This window comes from Artibeus jamaicensis, unplaced genomic scaffold (assembly GCF_021234435.1).
Source record: "Artibeus jamaicensis isolate MK-2021 breed Jamaican fruit bat unplaced genomic scaffold, CSHL_Jam_final contig_3126, whole genome shotgun sequence".
NCBI classification, from domain to species: Eukaryota; Metazoa; Chordata; class Mammalia; order Chiroptera; family Phyllostomidae; genus Artibeus; species Artibeus jamaicensis.
This window is the reverse complement of record NW_026521723.1, coordinates 17,114,327-17,132,337: the sequence shown is the minus strand read 5'-3', so window position 1 is coordinate 17,132,337 and position 18,011 is coordinate 17,114,327. Positions and strand designations below refer to the sequence as shown.

Sequence of the window (18,011 nt, the reverse complement as noted above, 5' to 3'; positions counted from 1 at the left end):
TATCTGAAACTTAGAACATAAAATTTGTGGCTTCCCAAGAATTTATATCAGATTTTTTAAACATAGAAATAAATTGCTGTCTGTATTTGTATAAGTTCAACCATCTTACAAACAAGGGAACTGGAGTGCTGTAACTCTTAACAATTAATAGAAGTAATATAGATACAGAAATTCCCATCTCCTCTGGACTTTGGCACCATTGCTACTGCTGAGAAAACATTAAAAGGAAAACTGAGTCTGCACGTTGCTGCTTTCTAAAATGTTGGGACAGTCATTACTTCTTCACCCCTTTTGTGTTCACTATTCATTTTTTCTCTGATTAAGACCTTAAGTGATTCATTTAATCAACCACACTGCCTCTGATGATGTGATTTTCCTCCAAACTGAATATTAAAAAGTACAACTTCCCACAGGTAAAATAAGCAAAAAACAGGGGCAGGGGAAAGTGGTGGAGGGAAAATGGAGACAATTGTACCAAAAAAAATTTTTTTTTAAGTTAAAAACAAAAGCAATAAATAGCTGATTGCTTGACTGATTAGTCAGCTTCGCCAAGCCAAAAATGCAGAAAGGAGACAGAGAGCTTTCTATGACCAAGAAGTAGATATATTTTCTTAATTCTAAGGTCAGTTTTTAGCCCATATTTAAATTTAGTGTGGACAAATGCAGTACTTAAGCTGTGGATTTGGAAGACATGAGTTGCTGGTAAAATAGACTTGGATGATTCTATATTCTATAATCTTAAGCTGTCAGTATTACATAACTACTAACAATGCTGATGTAGTCTTAAACTATACATTCATAAAAGAAAAGTGATCAGAAATCATTTGGAATGTTGTGTTGGGTCCTGGCCGTGCCATTTTAAGAAGAATATTAATGAATGACAGGTAGGGTGTACAAATAGGCATAACTAAATATAAAGCCTGGAAAAATGAAGACATACCGGTCTCCCAAAAGCTATCTAAAAATACTTCCAAGACTGTTTCATAAAAAAGGGGGTAGACGTAATTATTTTAACAGTAGAATAATTTGTTTTCAAATATTGATCTCTCTATTAGGAAAAATCTGGATAGTGTCAAATAATGTAGATAAGGTTAATTCAATTTGGCAGAGACTCTTCTTGGCCTCTTAAAGAGCAAAGATTCTGTAATTCCATGTCATATAAATTTTAGAACTATTAAGAAAATAAATTTTAGCCCTAGCTGTGTAGCTCACTTTGTTAGAGCATCATCCCAATATGCCAATGTTGTGGGTTCAAACCCTGGTCAGAGCACTAACAAGTGTCAACCAATGAATACATAAATAAGTGGAATGATGCATCGATGTATCTCTCCTTAAAAAAGTGAATAAATTTTTTAAGTTTTTTATTTTTAATTTGTATCACTTTTAATTAAGAATGATATATGTAGCTTGAAGAAAACATTGAAAATACAAGTAGCCCTGGCTGGATAGCTGAGTTGGTTAGAAGATCATCTCAAAATGGAAAGGCTGTGGATTCAATACCAGGTCAGGGAACGTACAAGAATCAACCAATGAATGCATAAATAAGTGAAACAGTAACTTCTTTTTACAGTGTATTATAATTGTTTTATTTCATTGTCAGTTACTGTTAAGTGTTTACTGTACCTTATTTATAAATTAAACTGTATCATAGGTATGTATGTATAGGAAAAATATATGTTGGGTTCGGTACTGTCCTGAGTTTCAGGCATCCACTGTGGGTCTTAGAACATATCCCTGTGGATAAAGAGGGACTACTGTAATTACATTTGATTCATCATTCACTTTCATATAAGTGGAGTCATGTAATATATTACCTTTTGTGTCTGGCTTCTTTTAGTTAGTATGGTAAACCTATCATGTGAACATGACTATATGAAGAGTAAGCACTTGAGAATAATAGTGTTAAAGTAAAGCTTAAAACAACGCTAACTACAATTTAATGTTTATTACTTTGCCAGAAGTAATTAGCCATAAATGGCAATTAGTATTACTCTCAGTAATCAAAAGAAGTATTTTTATGATCAACTGAAGGACAAAGAGTGATGAACAGATAAGAGAAAGAAAACTTTGAGAACCTTCTGACATCCTGGATCCACAACCTAGGAGTCTATTAGACATTTCATTTTTTTGGCACTGGGCTTCAGTGTTCTAGGACCCCTTGGTTGACAGTATTATCTGCATCCAGACATTGGAAACTGGACTGTACTTTTGGCACATCCCCTTTCCTCCAATCGTTGGATTTCAAATGTTAGACATAGCTGAATCAAGCCTTAGAAAGCAGGTAGAATCAGGAAATCCCAAAAGGGGTCAGTTTTTCCTTTTGTTTTTTAATATATATTTTATTAATTATGCCATTACAGTTGTTCTATTTCCCCCCTTCATTCCCCTCCACCCTGCACATCTCCTCCCCCACCATTCCCCCCCTTTTAGTTTATGACCATGTGCCTCAAGTTCTTTAGATTCTGTATTTCCCATACTATTCTTGCCCTCTACCCATCTATTTTCTGCCTACTGTCTATGCTGCTTATTTTCTGTACCTTCTCCCCCCTTCTCCTTCTCCCACTCCTCTGTTGCTAACCTTCCATATGATCTTCATTTCTACGGTTCTGCTCCTGATCTAGCTGTCCTCTTAGTTTGCTTTTGTTTTAGGTGCGGTTTTTAATAACTGTGAGTTTGCTGTCCTTTCACTGTTCATCTTTTTTATCTTCTTGTTCTTAGATAAGTCCCTTTAACATTTCATATAATAAGGGCTTGGTGATGATGAACTCCTTGAACTTGATTTTATCTGAGAAGCACTTTAAGTGTCCTTCCATTCTAAATGAAAGCTTGGCTGGATAGATCAATCTTGGATGTAGGTCTTTGGATTTCATGACTTGGAATACCTCTTTCCAGCCCCTTCTTGCCTGTAAGGTCTCTTTTGAGAAATCCACTGACAGTCTGATGGGAACTCCTTTGTAGGTGACTGTCCCCTTTGCTCTTGCTGGTTCTGGGATTCTCTCCTTCATTTTCATCTTGGCTAATGTAATGATGATGTGCCTTGGTGTGTTCCTTCTTGGGTCCAACTTCTTTGGGACTCTCTGAGCTTCCTGAATTTCCTAGAAGTCTATTGCCTTTGCCAGATTGGGGAAATTCTCCTTTATTATTTGTTCAAATAAGTTTTCCACTCATGGCTGTTCCTCTTGCCCTTCTGGTACCCCTAATAATTCGGATGTTGGAACGTTTAAAGATGTCCTGGAGGTTTCTAAGCCTCTCCTCATTTTTTTGAATTCTTGTTTCTTCATCCTTTTCTGTTTGGTCACTTTTTTCCTCTTTCTGGTCTACTCCTTTGATTTGAGTCCCAGTTTCCTTTCCATTACTGTTGGTTTCCTGTGTATTTCCCTTCATTTCAATTAGTTTAGCCTTCATATGTTCCTCTAATTTGTGACTAAAATCTACCAGTTCTGTGAGCATCCTGATCACCAGTGTTTTGAACTGTGCGTCTGAAAGTTTGGCTATTTCTTCATCACTTAGATTTATTGTCTCAGGGGCTCTGAGTTGTTCTTGAGCCATGTTTTGATTTGTTCGTGCCTGTTACGTGTGAGGAGTGGAGCCATAGGTGTTCACCAGGGCGGGGCCACCCATGTCACTGGTTTGTGACGCTATATGTGGGGGCGTGGCCAGAGAGGGGCCACCCAGGTCGCTGGTTTGTGACACTGCATGTGAGGGCGGGGTCAGAGAGGGACAATGGTGGTTCCCTCTGCCGCTTCCTGCAGCTGGGGACTTCACGGTCCGTCTCACCGCTAGCTCCTTCACCGGCTTCTCTACGTGTGAATGTGTGACCGTGATCAGCCCTCAGTGGGTCTGCCCGCTTCTCCACACCTGGGATCCACCCACGGCTGCTGGTGCACCTGGGTTGCGTGCCCAGGTTGGTCTGGTGGATCTTTCCTGCCTGACCCTGCTCTGCTGCTGGCTCTGCCCCTCTTACTGGTTTGATTGAAGGATTCGTTATCAGTTTTCCATGTAGTTCAATTTTCTGTGGTTTGGCAGCGTTTTGGTTGCTAAAACTTTGTTGTTTTTAAACTTAGTTGTGCGAGAAGGCGTAGTGCTCCCACCTGCACCTCTATCTTGGCAGAAGTCCTCTTTTTATTCCCCAATTTCTTGTCTACTCGAAGCCTGGAATATATGGGAAATAGGTGGTTTTGTATGGTTAGAGGTGTGTCTCCAATTAACCCCACCAGAAATATTCCCCATCCCAATTTCATTGGTATGAAATTTTACCCAAGTGAAATTATTTCAGTGAGCATTGTGGTCATAGGACAGGATAATGGTTGGTCAATAAAAATTATTAACTATTTAAATTAACATGATTTAGTTTGAAGAGTTTACATCTCTACCACTTAGCTGGGTTATCTTAGAGAAAGGTAGCTTTGTGGACAAATAAGGAAGAAGAGCGGATTGTTGGCTTGGCTAGAAGAGGGAAGAACTGCTTAAATGAGAGTAAACGCAGGATATTTGGGGCAACCAGAGAGCAACAAGCAAACTCATGCCTGTGTGGATGACTTGTCTTCAGGGATAACAGTTTCTGGATATGAGGAAAGCAGATGGAGAAATAAGAAAGGCTATCCAGAGAGCAAGTTTTTTTTAAAAAGCATAGTAAAAGGAAGAGTAGAAAACACCAAAGGATCAGAGAAACAGATTTTTACCAGAGTGTAGGAATGTGTCACAGAATAGAAAGTGATGCAAACAGGATTGAAAACAAGTTGGGGTAGGCAGCAAAAGCAAGTTCTAGAAGCCCAGTGCATCAAAGGGTTGTACTGTTTCATTTGAAAGCAGTAGACTACTTATTTACGTAACTCATTATATATGATGATTATTAGCAGGTTCTATGATCTTTGTAGCAATTAATTTTAAAACAATTTTCCTGTTATGAAATAGTGATTCACATAAATATGGCCAGTGCACCTGAAGTGATGAAGTTTCTTCTGGTACTATTCTCGAATTGCTATAAACCTTGATTTGAGGCTTTTTGGTTTTTAGACTTTTATTATAATTTATAATTGTGAGGATAAATTTATATAAGATAGGAACTCTTGATTTATATGTAGGATATGAATCAAATCATAAAGCGAAACTAATAAACTGCTCTAATTTGCAGTACCCCTACACTTTTTTATAAAAACTAAACCATAACCTTTCACATTGCTATTCCTTTTTTCTGTTGTGTTCTTTTGAGTGAAAATGCCTATAAAACATCTTTTTATAAGACAGTGAACTTGAGGAAATTTGGGTATAAATGAATGAGTTATTCTGTAAATAAATGAGAGGTGAAGCTGTTTGTACTTATTAAAGGAATTGATGTCAGAATTCTTTAATATTTTATAAATAATCTAGAAGAGTAAATTTTCTAGGTAAGCAAGCTGTACTCTTCTAGGTATCGAAATGTTAAACCAATGGGAATTCACTGCAGGAAGAGCTTGAGAAAAGTCATGAGTGCACTAAAAGAGGGCGAGTAAGTTTTAGTTTAGGTGACTAGAGTAATAGTAAATAATGTTGACTGTACTCAAGATTTTAAGATCTAAATGATCAGTTATTTATGAGAATTAATTGTCATTTTCCATGAGATTATTTGGTGTACTCTGCTGCTTTGGTCATGCTACTGAGAAGAATGTGGAATGATACAGAAACAAACAAGAAAAAACTAGTATCTTGACTTAAAGTTCTGTGTGTAGTTTGGACAGATACATTTTCAGAAACGCTGGTAATAATGATAAATAACCAAGGCAATAAAAATATTCCGTATTTATTGGGTCGCAACCTCCTTAGGAGTTTCCCAGATGTAGTAGAAACTGAGACCAAAGAAAAAGGCAGACACTCCAGATTCATAGGTGGCTGGTTAAATAAACAAGGGAAGTTACAGGCTTGTCGTGGTTGGCAAGACAAGCAGGTCTCAGTACCTGCCTGCCTAATCTTAAGAGGTTTTATAGAGGTCCTGACAAGATTTAGCCATGCACCTAGGGAGCTTTAACTGGGGCCAGTCACATACTCAGTCCAGGTAGTCTCAACACCTTATTTCTATCTCAGAACAGCTTCTGGGAGCAGAAAAGGCAAACAGTTCACATTCCAAAGCACGAGGGAGCAGATGAGGATCCTCCAGTTGCTTGGGTTCAGCTCGAGGGTCCAACTTCTGGTCATGTCCTCCTTCTGATCTTCCCCAACAAGTACTGCATATGAAAAGATGTAAGTCAGAGCTGAAGTTAGTTCTTATTCTGCCTTGGACCTTGGCCAAGATATTATCTCAAAGTTTCTTCATTTAAAAAAAAAAAAAAAAGGTAGTGTAGGAGTAAAGAATATTCAGGGATACTTTCAATTCCAAAATTCTGATTATAAAAATGAACTGACTCCAGAAAGAGAAGAAAAATAGGAAATGAAGCTAAAAACATAGACTGATGTTAACATAAACACCATGCTAGGGTGAGATATGTAAAATCATGATATAAAGTAGACCCAGAAAAACACAGACTGATTCCCCCTGAATTCAAAATATTAGCAGTTTTATTTTTAAATGCTCAAAAAGTTATTATTAGTAGGATAAAAAGAACTCATAGTAATGGTTCACTTATTCAACTTCATCAGTAGTGGAATTCTGACTATAACATTTTTAGGCTATAAAGCTAATTTTTTCTAATCAGAATTTTTTTAATATTAATATTTTGCCAGGTATAACTTCTAAAATGTATCACCACTGTAAATGTAGAGTACCCAACACACTCAGACATTTTTAGGTGACTGTTATAAGCTGTAATGCTCCCTCTTGGGCAGTTCTGAGATAGTCATGTTGTCCTCTCATTTCCAGTATCACCAAGAAGCAGGAGTAAGCCTCCTAATTATTTGTTTACTGTTTGTCTGATCTTCTAATTAGTATTTAATTTTCTGAATGAGTATAGAAGTTATAGTCAACATTTGGAACTTGGTCAGGGATTTCCTAGGCACTTTGAAATTGTTAAGAGAGGAAAGAAGCAGTAATGAGGAGGTTACTTGTTTATCTAAAAAAAATTCAGTAATGTGTGAAATCAAGATGCATCAACCTGGCATTTAAATTACTGTTCAAAAAGGTACACAAATGACATGAGCACACCATTGTTAAATCATTTAAACCTTTTTGAATGGAGAGAAATAACAGCTTAACTATGTAGACAACCACTGGAGATTTTAACATATACATAAGAAGACTGATACACACAAAAAGAGTCAGGCTTTTTTTGTGTCTCCTTTCTGGGGATCTTCATGTTGAGCTCCCTCAAAGCTAACAAAGGAAGATGATTCCCTTCTATGTATTTTATTACAGCACTGTAGAAGTAGACCTAGTCATCAAAGGGGTTATTTCTTTCCTCTCGTTAACACATTGATTGTTGCTCTCAAATTTATCTTCAGCTTTCAAACTACACAGTTTTAACAAACATATATATCCTCCCCCGTCCGGGGGGTAGGGGGAAACTAATAAAGTTTCTTACCCGCTTCTTTTTATTGTTAATTTTGAGACTCATATTTGGAAGAAGAGAGATTGTAGATTAAGGGAAACTTCAGGTTTTGTCAGGTATCATTGAGTTTATCTAGTGTTTTTTATGGAAATTTTTATTCTGTAGTGTGCAGTATAAACAGCAGTGCAGCAAAGTGTAGTTAAATGAATTTGGCTAACCTTTCGGTTGCTTGGTATCTATGTTGGTTGTTTTATAAATACATATTTTTTAATTTCTTTTGCTTTTCTTTAAATTGTGTGCATGTATTAAAGTGTTTGATTATGGAGCATATAATGATTGATACACCACCAAAACATTTTTAATATTTCCTAATAAACCACTAAGTGGTTTTCTGATGAATAACTTCATGGCATGTTCAGTTGTTTGAAGAAATCTTTATCATACGTTAATTTCTCTACAACCTTCTGGAACCAATGGCCATATTTTTTTGAATCATGTCTCTGAGGTAACAGTCTGTCTCTTCCTCTTCCCAAGAATTCTGTCTCTTCTCCAAAGCTAGCCCTATACCAATTAATATTATGAACCTTTCTACTAGCACACACATTTAGTAAATAAATACTATGTTACTTTTTACTTTTAATCTCTTCTGTACCCCAGTTCTCTGTATTCAAGAATACATTCACTCTCCTGATCTTGAAAACTTCTATTGCTCTCTCGTTTCTGTCCTCCAAAATGTCATCCTTTTTTGCATTCTTTCACTGCTATTTGTGTCCATACTCATGGCCTCAGTTTTCTTACAATTTATATCCATAGATAGACAGGGAGATTGAGAGTAAATACTAATTATTACAAGCAAAACACAAACACAAACCTACCATACTAGTTCTGACAGCCCCACAGAAGTGCCCATAATCTGTCCCAACCAAAGAGACAGATTTGCAGTATAGAGAACAGGACTGTAACAAGAGTACAAGAGGGCTTCCTCATTCACACAGACAAAACCTATGACAGTTAACAAGCTGTCTAAAGTAGAGAAGAGCTAAAAGATGGAAAGCAGTAGACCTTAAGAATACCTGTAATTAAGGAAGAGAAGAGGACAGCAGATAGAGGTTGGAGGGATATAGAACTATGAGTGATTGTTCAGTTTAGAATTCCTTCACCTTTAGGATGTTTGGTTCAAAAGAGTTCACAGAAGTATCCCCCACTCCCCCCAAAAAGGCCATTTACTGGCAGCTCTAGGTTAAAAACCTAGTCTTTCTGATTGTTTTGTGGGCTTGACTTATATTCTCTCCCTGTGTCTTTGGATGTGGCAGAGCCTCCAGGATTTCGTAGCTTCTCCTTTTTGTGCCTCTAATTTTCTTCACTTTTCCCCTTCTTTCTTTTCTTTAGTTACTGATTCCCCCTGAATTCAGGGGGTAGTTACCAAATGACTGGTAACTACCTAGGGGAAAAATGACTGCACTCTCTCCGCCCCGCCCCCCCACCCAACATCCCCCCATTCTGTGTGTGTGTGTGTACCCTTACGCAGGATAAGACACAAAACCACCATGGCTTCTGAACTAAGCACACACATACACAGAAAGATGGTGATTGGGTAAAAGAGAGTAACAAATGGGAGCAGATGGGTAGCATGGACCATGAGTAAAATGACCACAGACCCTGATATTCAGTTTATATTAAAGATTATCTTAAAAGTAGCTTTGTCAAAAATATCTTATGTTAAAATCTTTAGTTATCCTTCTTTTTAATTTTATTTTTGTAGATATTGACCCCTTAGTCATTGAGATCTTTTAATTTGAAAGTGCTTGTATCCTCAGGTTGAATGCCTTTCATTCCAGCTTATTTGTCTAGTTGTCTATTTTGTATTTCTGTTAATCAGACAAAGACAGTTAATGTTTTCTCTCTCTGTATCTTGGTACCTAACACACTGTTTCATGTTCACTATTGTTCAATGACCGGCTGAATTTTAAAGGAGCCTTTCTATTTTAGCAGATTTTTATCTTCAGGAGGGTGGTAAATTTGACTTTCTTTTAAGGTTACTGAGAATAACTACCACATCCTGCATTCATTTTTATTCCTAGAACGATAAGTCATCAGCCATGGCAACTGGGATTCTCTTGCTTTTCTAGGTGTAGATTGTGATTAAAATTGACCTGACTTGAAATAAAAACAGCATAGGATTTTCCTGCTCCTCAATAAAAATCAAAACAGCTACTAAAGCTGATAATGAGGAAACAGCATCTCTTTGAACCTGATCATTAGGGCAGTGGTTTTCCAACTGGCTTCCAAGGGAAGACCGTTACTTGATGAGCTGGCCTAAGTCTTAAGGAAAAAAAGATAATTTTTCTTCCTATTCATTTTTTATAAATACTGGCATCAGCTTGTTTTTTCTTGTTGAATTGGGTATTATTTAAATATTTAGGTAACAAGTTGAGTAAGTCAGTATTGGTGGGGCTTTGCACCAGAAAACATTTTTTAAACTAATGCATGAAAACATTAATTCCCTTGCTAGTGGCTGCAGGGAGTGACAAATGGGAACTGTTTAGAGGTTTCCTTTTGGGTTAATGAAAATGTTTTGAAACTAGATAGAGGGTAATTAATGGTTGTATAAGATTGTGAATGCACTCAATGCCACTAAATTATATACTTCAAAAATGGTTAATTTTATGTGAATTTTATTTTAATTAAAAAAAAAGACTGGGCACTGGCTAGGTGGCTCGCTTAGTTGGAGCATCATCCCACACATCCAAAGGTTACAGGTTTGATCCCCCGTTGGGGCACGTATGGAATGCTTCTCTCTATATACATAGAGTCTGTGTCTATCTTTCTGTCTCTCTCTCTCTCTCCACATCCCCTCACCCTTTCTACTCTCTGAAATCAATAAGCATATTCTCTGGTAAGGATTTTTTAAAAAATGATTTACTAATTTTTTAAATTCTGTGCCATATCCATGAATTTCCAAGATGTATGCTTGTAGCTCAGAGGATAATGTCCTTTTGTGCTAGTATGGTCTTTAAATTATGACATTTATTAAAGTGAAAATGAACACTCACTGGTTAAATGCTGGGAGAACAGTCACATTATCTAACGTTATCATCAGGTGCTTAAATGTACAGGCTCACCACCACTCCTTGCTATCTGTTTATATCATTAGATCCACCCAATATCATCTTAAGATTATTTTTATGGCTCATGTAAAAAACTAGATTCTTTAAAGAAAACCAGTCTATATACAGGTAACTGTGAGAAACTTTCCACATGCAGGTAAAAAGCTTATTTCAAAATTTTAAAAAGTAGCAGTCTGAATTGGTCAAGATGGAGGCATAGGTAAAAATGTTTCACCTCCTTATGAAACTACAGAAAGAATTACAACTAGACCTCAAAACAAGTAACACCCAGAACTGTCAGAAATTAAGCTGTATAGAAGTCTGACAACCAAGGATTTAAACAAGCCACATTCATTCAGATGGGTAGGAGGGGCAGAGGAGCACAGAGACATGGTGTGGTGCAAAGAGGCAGCAGCAGTGGAACAGGCAGTCCCACATTCTCATGTAGTGGATAAAAATCAGGAGGGATAGTTTGAGAATGAGCAATCCCAGCCCCACTCCAGACCACACAGTCCAGGGTTCCAGCTCCAAGAAAATAAATCTCCATAACTTTTGGCTGTAAAAAGCAGTGGAGGTAGGGGCAGCATAAGAAACTGCTGGATTTTCAGGAGACTCCACTGAAAGGTCCCACACAAAATTAGAACATGCACAAACTCACCCACTCTGGGATTCAGCAACAGGGCAACATCTGGAAGGGCACCAGTCGCATAGAGCATGTGCTGGGCAAACCTCCAAAAACTGAATCACCTACCCTGACACAGAGCCAAAAAGTGGTGAAGCAGATTGCCTCACCCTGGCAATTACCTAAGGCTCCCCCCAACAGAATTTACAGGTGCCTTAACCACGATAGGCCAGCTACTAAGACAGGAGTCAAAGCAGCTCCACCTAATACATAGAAACAAACACAGGAAGGCTGCCAAATTGAGGAGACAAGGAAATGTGGCCCAAATATTAGAACAGAACAAACCTCCAGAAAAAGAATTAAACAAAATGAAAATAGCCAACCTATCAGATGTAGAGTTCAAAACATTGGTGATCAGGATTCTCAAAGAACTCATTGAGTATGGCAACAAAAATAAAAAAGATGCAGGAAGAAATTAAAGTTACACTAAGTGAAATAAAAGTCTGTGGGGAACTAACAGTGCAGGAGATGAAGCCATAATTCAAATCAACAGTTTGGACCATAAGAAATAAGCATTCAACCAGAACAGCAAGAAGAAAAAAAGAATTCAGAAAAACAAGGATAGTATAAGGTACCTCTGGAACAATCTCCAAACATACCAACATCCAAATTTTAGGAATGCCCTAAGGAAAAGAGGAAGAACAAGGAATTTAAAACTTATTTGAAAAAATAAATTTTGAAAAATGTACCTTATTTGGCGAAGGAAATAGACATACAAGTTCAGGAAGCACAGAGAATCCCAAACAAGTTGGACCCAGAGAGGAAGACACCAAGACACATCATAATTAAAATGCCAAAGGTAAAAATAGAGAATCTTAAAACTAGCAAGAGAAAAAAAGAGTTACTTACAAAAGAGTCTTCATAAGACTGTCAGCTGATTTGTCAAAGAAACTTTGCAGGCTAGAAGGGACTGCCAAGAAGTATTCAAAGTAATGAAAAGCAGGGACCTACCACCTAGATTACTCTATCCAGAAAAGCTATCATTTATCATTGAAAGTCAGATAAAATGCTTCTCAGACCAGATAAAGCTAAAGGAGTTCATCGTCACCAAGCCATAATTACATGAAATGTTAAAGGGACTTATTTAAGAAAAAGATCAAAACTATGAACATTAAAATAGCAACAAATTCACAACTGTCAACAACTAAATCTCAAAAAATAGTGAACAGCCAGAACGGGAACAGAATCATAGATGAGCAGATCATTTGGAGAGTTATTAACTGGGAAGGGGAAAGGGGAGAATGGAGGGGAAAGCACAGGGAGTAGTAGTAAGAGGCATAAATGGTAGGTACAAAATAGACAGGGGAGGTTAAGAATCGTATAGGAAGTGGAGGAGCCAAAGAACTTATATGTATGACCTGTGGACATTAAGGGTATGATTGCTGGAGGCAGTGGGGGTACCAGGCAGAGTTGAGCAAAGGGGGGAAATTGGGACAACTGTAATAGCATAATTAAGAAAATATTTTTTAAAGGTAACAGTATAACAATCTTACTGAGTTAAAAACAAGATAGAATTAAGGCATTTTTTAGTAAAAGCAGTGAAACTTTACAAAGATGACTGTTAAATCCTGTTTCCACTATCATTTGGATAGATCTTATCTGCCCTTGTCTTATAAACAACTGGGTAGATTGTTTGCTTACAGTTAGGAGTGCATCCACATGCAGACACACAACCTGTAGTCATATTCTTTTTTCTCTGACACCATCACCCTCAATTCCCACAGTCACATATTATCAGAGTAGTTTGGGCAAACTTATATTTAAGTTAATGAAGGATGGAAGTAAATCTTACTAATGCTTATTCTCAAGCTTTTGGGCAGTACCTTCTTCCAGATAGCTTCAGTTCTCAGGCATGTTCTCATTTTAGCAGAAAGTGTCTTGATTATGTGTCAGCAGCATTTCTGTGTGCGTTCTCTGTAGCTCATTGATTTAGCTCAAATGGAGGTTTATCGCATCTTTTGGGGTTTTTTTCCTATTAAATCAGTGTTTTATTGTAGTATCTTATGTGAATTGTTACCTGTAAGGTAATTTCACACATAAAGTTAAAAAGAGCTCTAACGTACATGTCTTACCTCTTCTTTAGAACTGTCAAGTAATCCACCTCTAGCTACAATCCTTATTCCTCCTCATGCTCGGATTCAAGCAGCTGCTTCAACGCCTACAAATGCCACAGCAGCCTCAGGTGAGAACACAAGTCTCTTCTGTAAAAATATTTTTAAAAAAAATAGACATGATTACCTCCATTTCATTTCTTCAGCTACGTGTGAACATTTCATACCTTCAAGTACGAGTAACAGCACAGCCGTATGAATGCATAAATGTAAATAAAATAGTGCTTTATTTTCACAAAGCACTAAAGAACCCCACAAATACTTTTTATGTAAGGTGTAAATATCTTACTGTAATTTAATTTTTTTGTTATTTTAAAAGTCATGCTTTTTATATAATTCGTTGATTAATATAAGGTCTGTCTGGAAATTGTCCAGCTGTTGTTTTTATAAGGAGAATGGTTTGTACAACATCGATGTAATCTGGCAGCCAAGGAGAGTGGACCGGAATTAGGATGTATGAACAATGATGACCTCACTGTACTAGTCAGTGGGGATGGTAGATGCCATCGAGTGAGCATGTGTACTGTGTGGCCATCACATTCAAAATGACTGAGCAAGTAGAGCAATGAATCAGCATCAAATTTAGCATTAAGCTTGAACAATCCTCCGCAGAAACTATTCAGATGATTCAGAAGGCCACAGCTGTGGGCATGGCGATTGGTGGCTTCGTTACAACACGCCTGCTCACATATCATGTCTTGTGCAGAGTTTTTTTGGCAAAACATCACATCACTCAGGTGACTCAGCCCTTCTACAGCCCAGATTTGCCCTGTAACTTCTGGCTTTTCCCAAAACTAAAATCACCTTTGAAAGGGAAGAGATTTCAGACAGTCAATGAGATTCAGGAAAATACAGCAAAGCAGCTGATGGCAGTTGGGAGAACTGTGTGAGGTCCCAAGGTGTCAACTTTAAAGGGGATTGAGGTGTCATTGCCGGGTATACAATGTTTCTTGTATCTTCTTCAATAAATGTCTCTATTTTTTATATTACATGGCTGGATACCTTGTGGACAGAACTCATATATATCAAATGAGATGCTGATAGCAGAAAGCAATCTGCACAAAAATAATGTTACTGAAGATAATTCACTTTGATCCCAATAACCTAAATGTAAATTACGTTAACATACTGAGAGGCAAATTTTTAGGAAGTATAAAATATAGATTGGTGAGTTTAATCATTCAACAGGGCTAAAACTGCAATGCAGGTATCTCTATCTAAGATTAAGATCACAATGTAACTAGATCTTGTCTATCGAGAAAAGAAGAAGAAAACCCTCATGGTCTGCCAGGGTAAGGGTACTGCTGGTCCTGTCGTCAGTCAGTGGTGGGGTCTGATTTAGTACAAGCCACTGTTACTGCAGATATCTGAAAACATTCAACCCTTGAGTGAATTGACGATCCTCCAAAGAATGCATGGGTGCTGTTTAAAATGAAGTTAGAAATATACTAGGTAGCACAGTCAGGCTCAGAATTTGGTGTTCCCTTTGTTCTTACAAAAAGCAGATGTCAGGAGATAACTTTATTTTTATTAAATTATCTATTATGTTAAACTAAATTGGATCATACCCATTTTTGCCTCAGAGCATTTATGCTGCAGGGGGTAAAAATCTTTCATTATTAGACAGTAAGGTCAAAATTCATCTCCTGTCCAGTCATAGTCTTTTGGAATGTTGCTCGTGAGGATTAAAAACATTTCGTGCTAGTCCATGTCCTACCTTTGTTCCAGAAGAAGTCTGGAAAGAAGGGTCTCTTCTCTACTTCTAGTTCTGTTACCATATGCTACCTTGAGAAAGTCATTTGAACTTTATTAGTTTTAGTATTGACCCACTAGTTTTCTCATTTCTGTGAAATGAGTGGCAGTGCTGTCCTAGAGTAATTTTGTAAAAACGAAAATGTACTGAAATGTGCTTTAAAAATTTTTAATGTAAAATACAGGGTTTTTAAAATATATATGTGGCCTATTTATTTAGAAGGAAGGTGGATTGCTTAGATGAGCTATTAATAAACTTACTAAATCACAAGATAGATTACGTTAATTGTTCAAAACTTGAAATAGACCCCAACCGTCAACTAACTGCATTTGCTTATTAAACTAGTTTCCACAGATTTGTTAGAATTGCTTTAGACTGTGAGTAAAAATAAGAATTATGATTGGTAAGTTTTAGGTCATTTTAAATTATTTTCTCAAGTGATATACTAAACTAGTTAAAGTAAACTAAGGTTTTTAGGCAATTTGTCTGCCTAGTAGGATGCTAGTGTAAACTTATTTTTATGTTGCTTTGATTCAGGTTATAGTAGTTACCAAAAAAAAAAAAAAAAACTTCATTGCTTTACGTGTGTGTTTATATACACAAACATACATACATTTACTATATCTATATATTCTTATAGCTATTGAAATTAGATTTCCACATATATGGAGAAACTGGCATTGGACTGTGATCCTGAGAATTGACTTCAAAGCTGAAGAAAATCAGGGCATGGGGAGTTTAGCAGAGGAATAGTAGGCTCAGAGCAGAGCTAAAATTAGTCAAGAGAAGTGCATGCCCTGAATATCTTAAGAGCTACCAACGAGGATTTCAGTTGTTGTTCTGAGCTTCCTAGTGGCAAAAGTAAATAAATGTTATCTGATAAAATTTCCCATTATTTATTAGATTAAAAGTACTCCACTGACTTAGGAAAAGCAAAGTGTTTCTGGCCCGGCTGTTTGATAAGTATTGCTTCCTGGGGCCCTTGGTTTGTGGTATTGTAAGAAATATAGTTAATGAAGTTCTCATCACCGTTTCAACAATAAATGTAATAGTAAGTTTCATATGGATACTTTCTAAGTGTCCCTCAGTGTGAGCCAAAGGCATAACACCACAGTATAGTTAAAGGAAAAGTTTTCTTTGGGGCCAAAGCAGTAGGAGCCAAGTTTGTCATCAAACATACCTCAGGAAATGTTGATTTAGATGAATGGATTGATCGTATGATATTAATGGCTGCCTGTATTTAAATATGTGTGTGTGTGTGTGTGTGTATGTGTGTGTGTGTGTGTGTGTGTGTTTAAGAATTTGGTGGTGTGAATGATATTATTTAATAAGACCTTAAATTACACATTCTCTCTGTTGCCTCCCTTAGCTTCATTTCCTTTAGCCATAAAACAGGAATAGTAACTGCGCACTGCATAGTTACAAGAGGTAAGATACAAAATATACAGACACAGTGCTTAGTGTTTTGTTCAAGGTACAGGTAGTGACTTAAGACCATTGAAGAGCATTACTGTGTATATAGCAAGAACCATTAAAGTTCATACTTTTTAGGTCACTGATCCCACTTTAAGGGTCTTATCTTCAGGATATACCTAAGAGAAGGAAAAAAGCTACTATGTACTTTTTTCTATTTGTTATCAGAGATAGGAATAGGAATAAATATTATATAATAACAAAAAGGAGAGCCAGTCTGATTTGAATGACCAATGGTAGGAGATGGTTTTAATACATTGTGAATCTCCATTTTTATGTAACTGTAAAATATTTAAAAACTTATAGACACTTGTGGAAACATTCCTACTGATTTATGTGGAGAAAATCTTTAAAAACCTTTATGCACCTTGTTTATGATTCCCCAAAGGCCACTTTGCATTTGGATACGGACGAGCTAGAAATATACAAAAATTAAAACAGTAATACTAAATTAGTGGGGGTGGTTTTTTCTCTCAAAAATGTTTGCATTCTTTTTAAATTGTTAAAATGCCTCAGTTTCTGGGAGCATGTTCATCACGGCTCTGGCTAACATGACAAACTCTTGAAAATTACAGGTACTGCTACTCTCAACCCATAAAATATAATTTCGTGTATGTGTGTGCATTTATGTTCTGATTTCCTCCACACCCCCAATAGATCCTCTCATTCACTCCGTTTGAGAGACCATTCATCTAGACCATCTAGAGTAATAAATCTTGAGAAATTGTAGTGTTTCTAATCAAATTTGAACCACTTCAGAGATTACCTGATCTGATTCCAGAGTAGTTATTGTGAGCTGTGGTAGGGAATTTCAACTAGAGCAGTCTTTCTCTGTATTTGTCTTGCGTATCAGTCTTCTGGGTAAGGAGAAGTCTTTCTTTACTCAGTCTTTCTTTCAGTGCCGTGGTTCTTTTTATTAAAACTAACTTGACAACTGATTTCTGTTCACCTCTCATATCTACTGAGAACTAGTCATCTATCCCATGCTTATGTATATTCAGTAACTGGAAGCTCATTACCAGAAGAATGAGTATATTTCATCCTTGTGTCGCTCTGTTAGAAAGTTTATCCTTTTTTCACCCTGAAATTTGTTCCTCTGTACCTTCTTCCACTCAGTGATTCTGCCTTGGAGTTACATAGAACCAACCCAATTTGTACACACACATGTACTTCAAATTTTAATAGTGGCTAACATCCCCTCCATACTAAGGAGAATTTTAAATCCTAACCTGTTCTGAAGTGTCAGGGTATTAGGTTTTCTACACAACTGTATACTATCTGCACATTTTCATCAACACATTAATTTTTCCCCTCTATCCAAGCAACTAATAAAGTCTACCAAACAGAACAAGGCAGAGCCTACTAGAGATTGTTTTGTTTTACTTTTGCCTTTTTTTAAATTACTAATAAAATAATTTAAATGGGACC

At 36.8% G+C, this 18,011-nt stretch overlaps 1 protein-coding gene across 4 annotated transcripts in view; it reads left to right on the top strand.

The window, feature by feature from the left end:
* GSK3B (glycogen synthase kinase 3 beta) overlaps positions 1–18,011 on the top strand; it is a 219,520-nt gene that overhangs the window by 193,861 nt on the left and 7,648 nt on the right. For all 4 annotated transcript variants that reach the window (XM_037158775.2, XM_037158777.2, XM_037158776.2 and 1 more), the window contains one exon: positions 13,330–13,428. In XM_037158775.2, the coding sequence (XP_037014670.1) occupies positions 13,330–13,428 (99 nt within the window). The remainder of the gene's footprint in view (positions 1–13,329; positions 13,429–18,011) is intronic.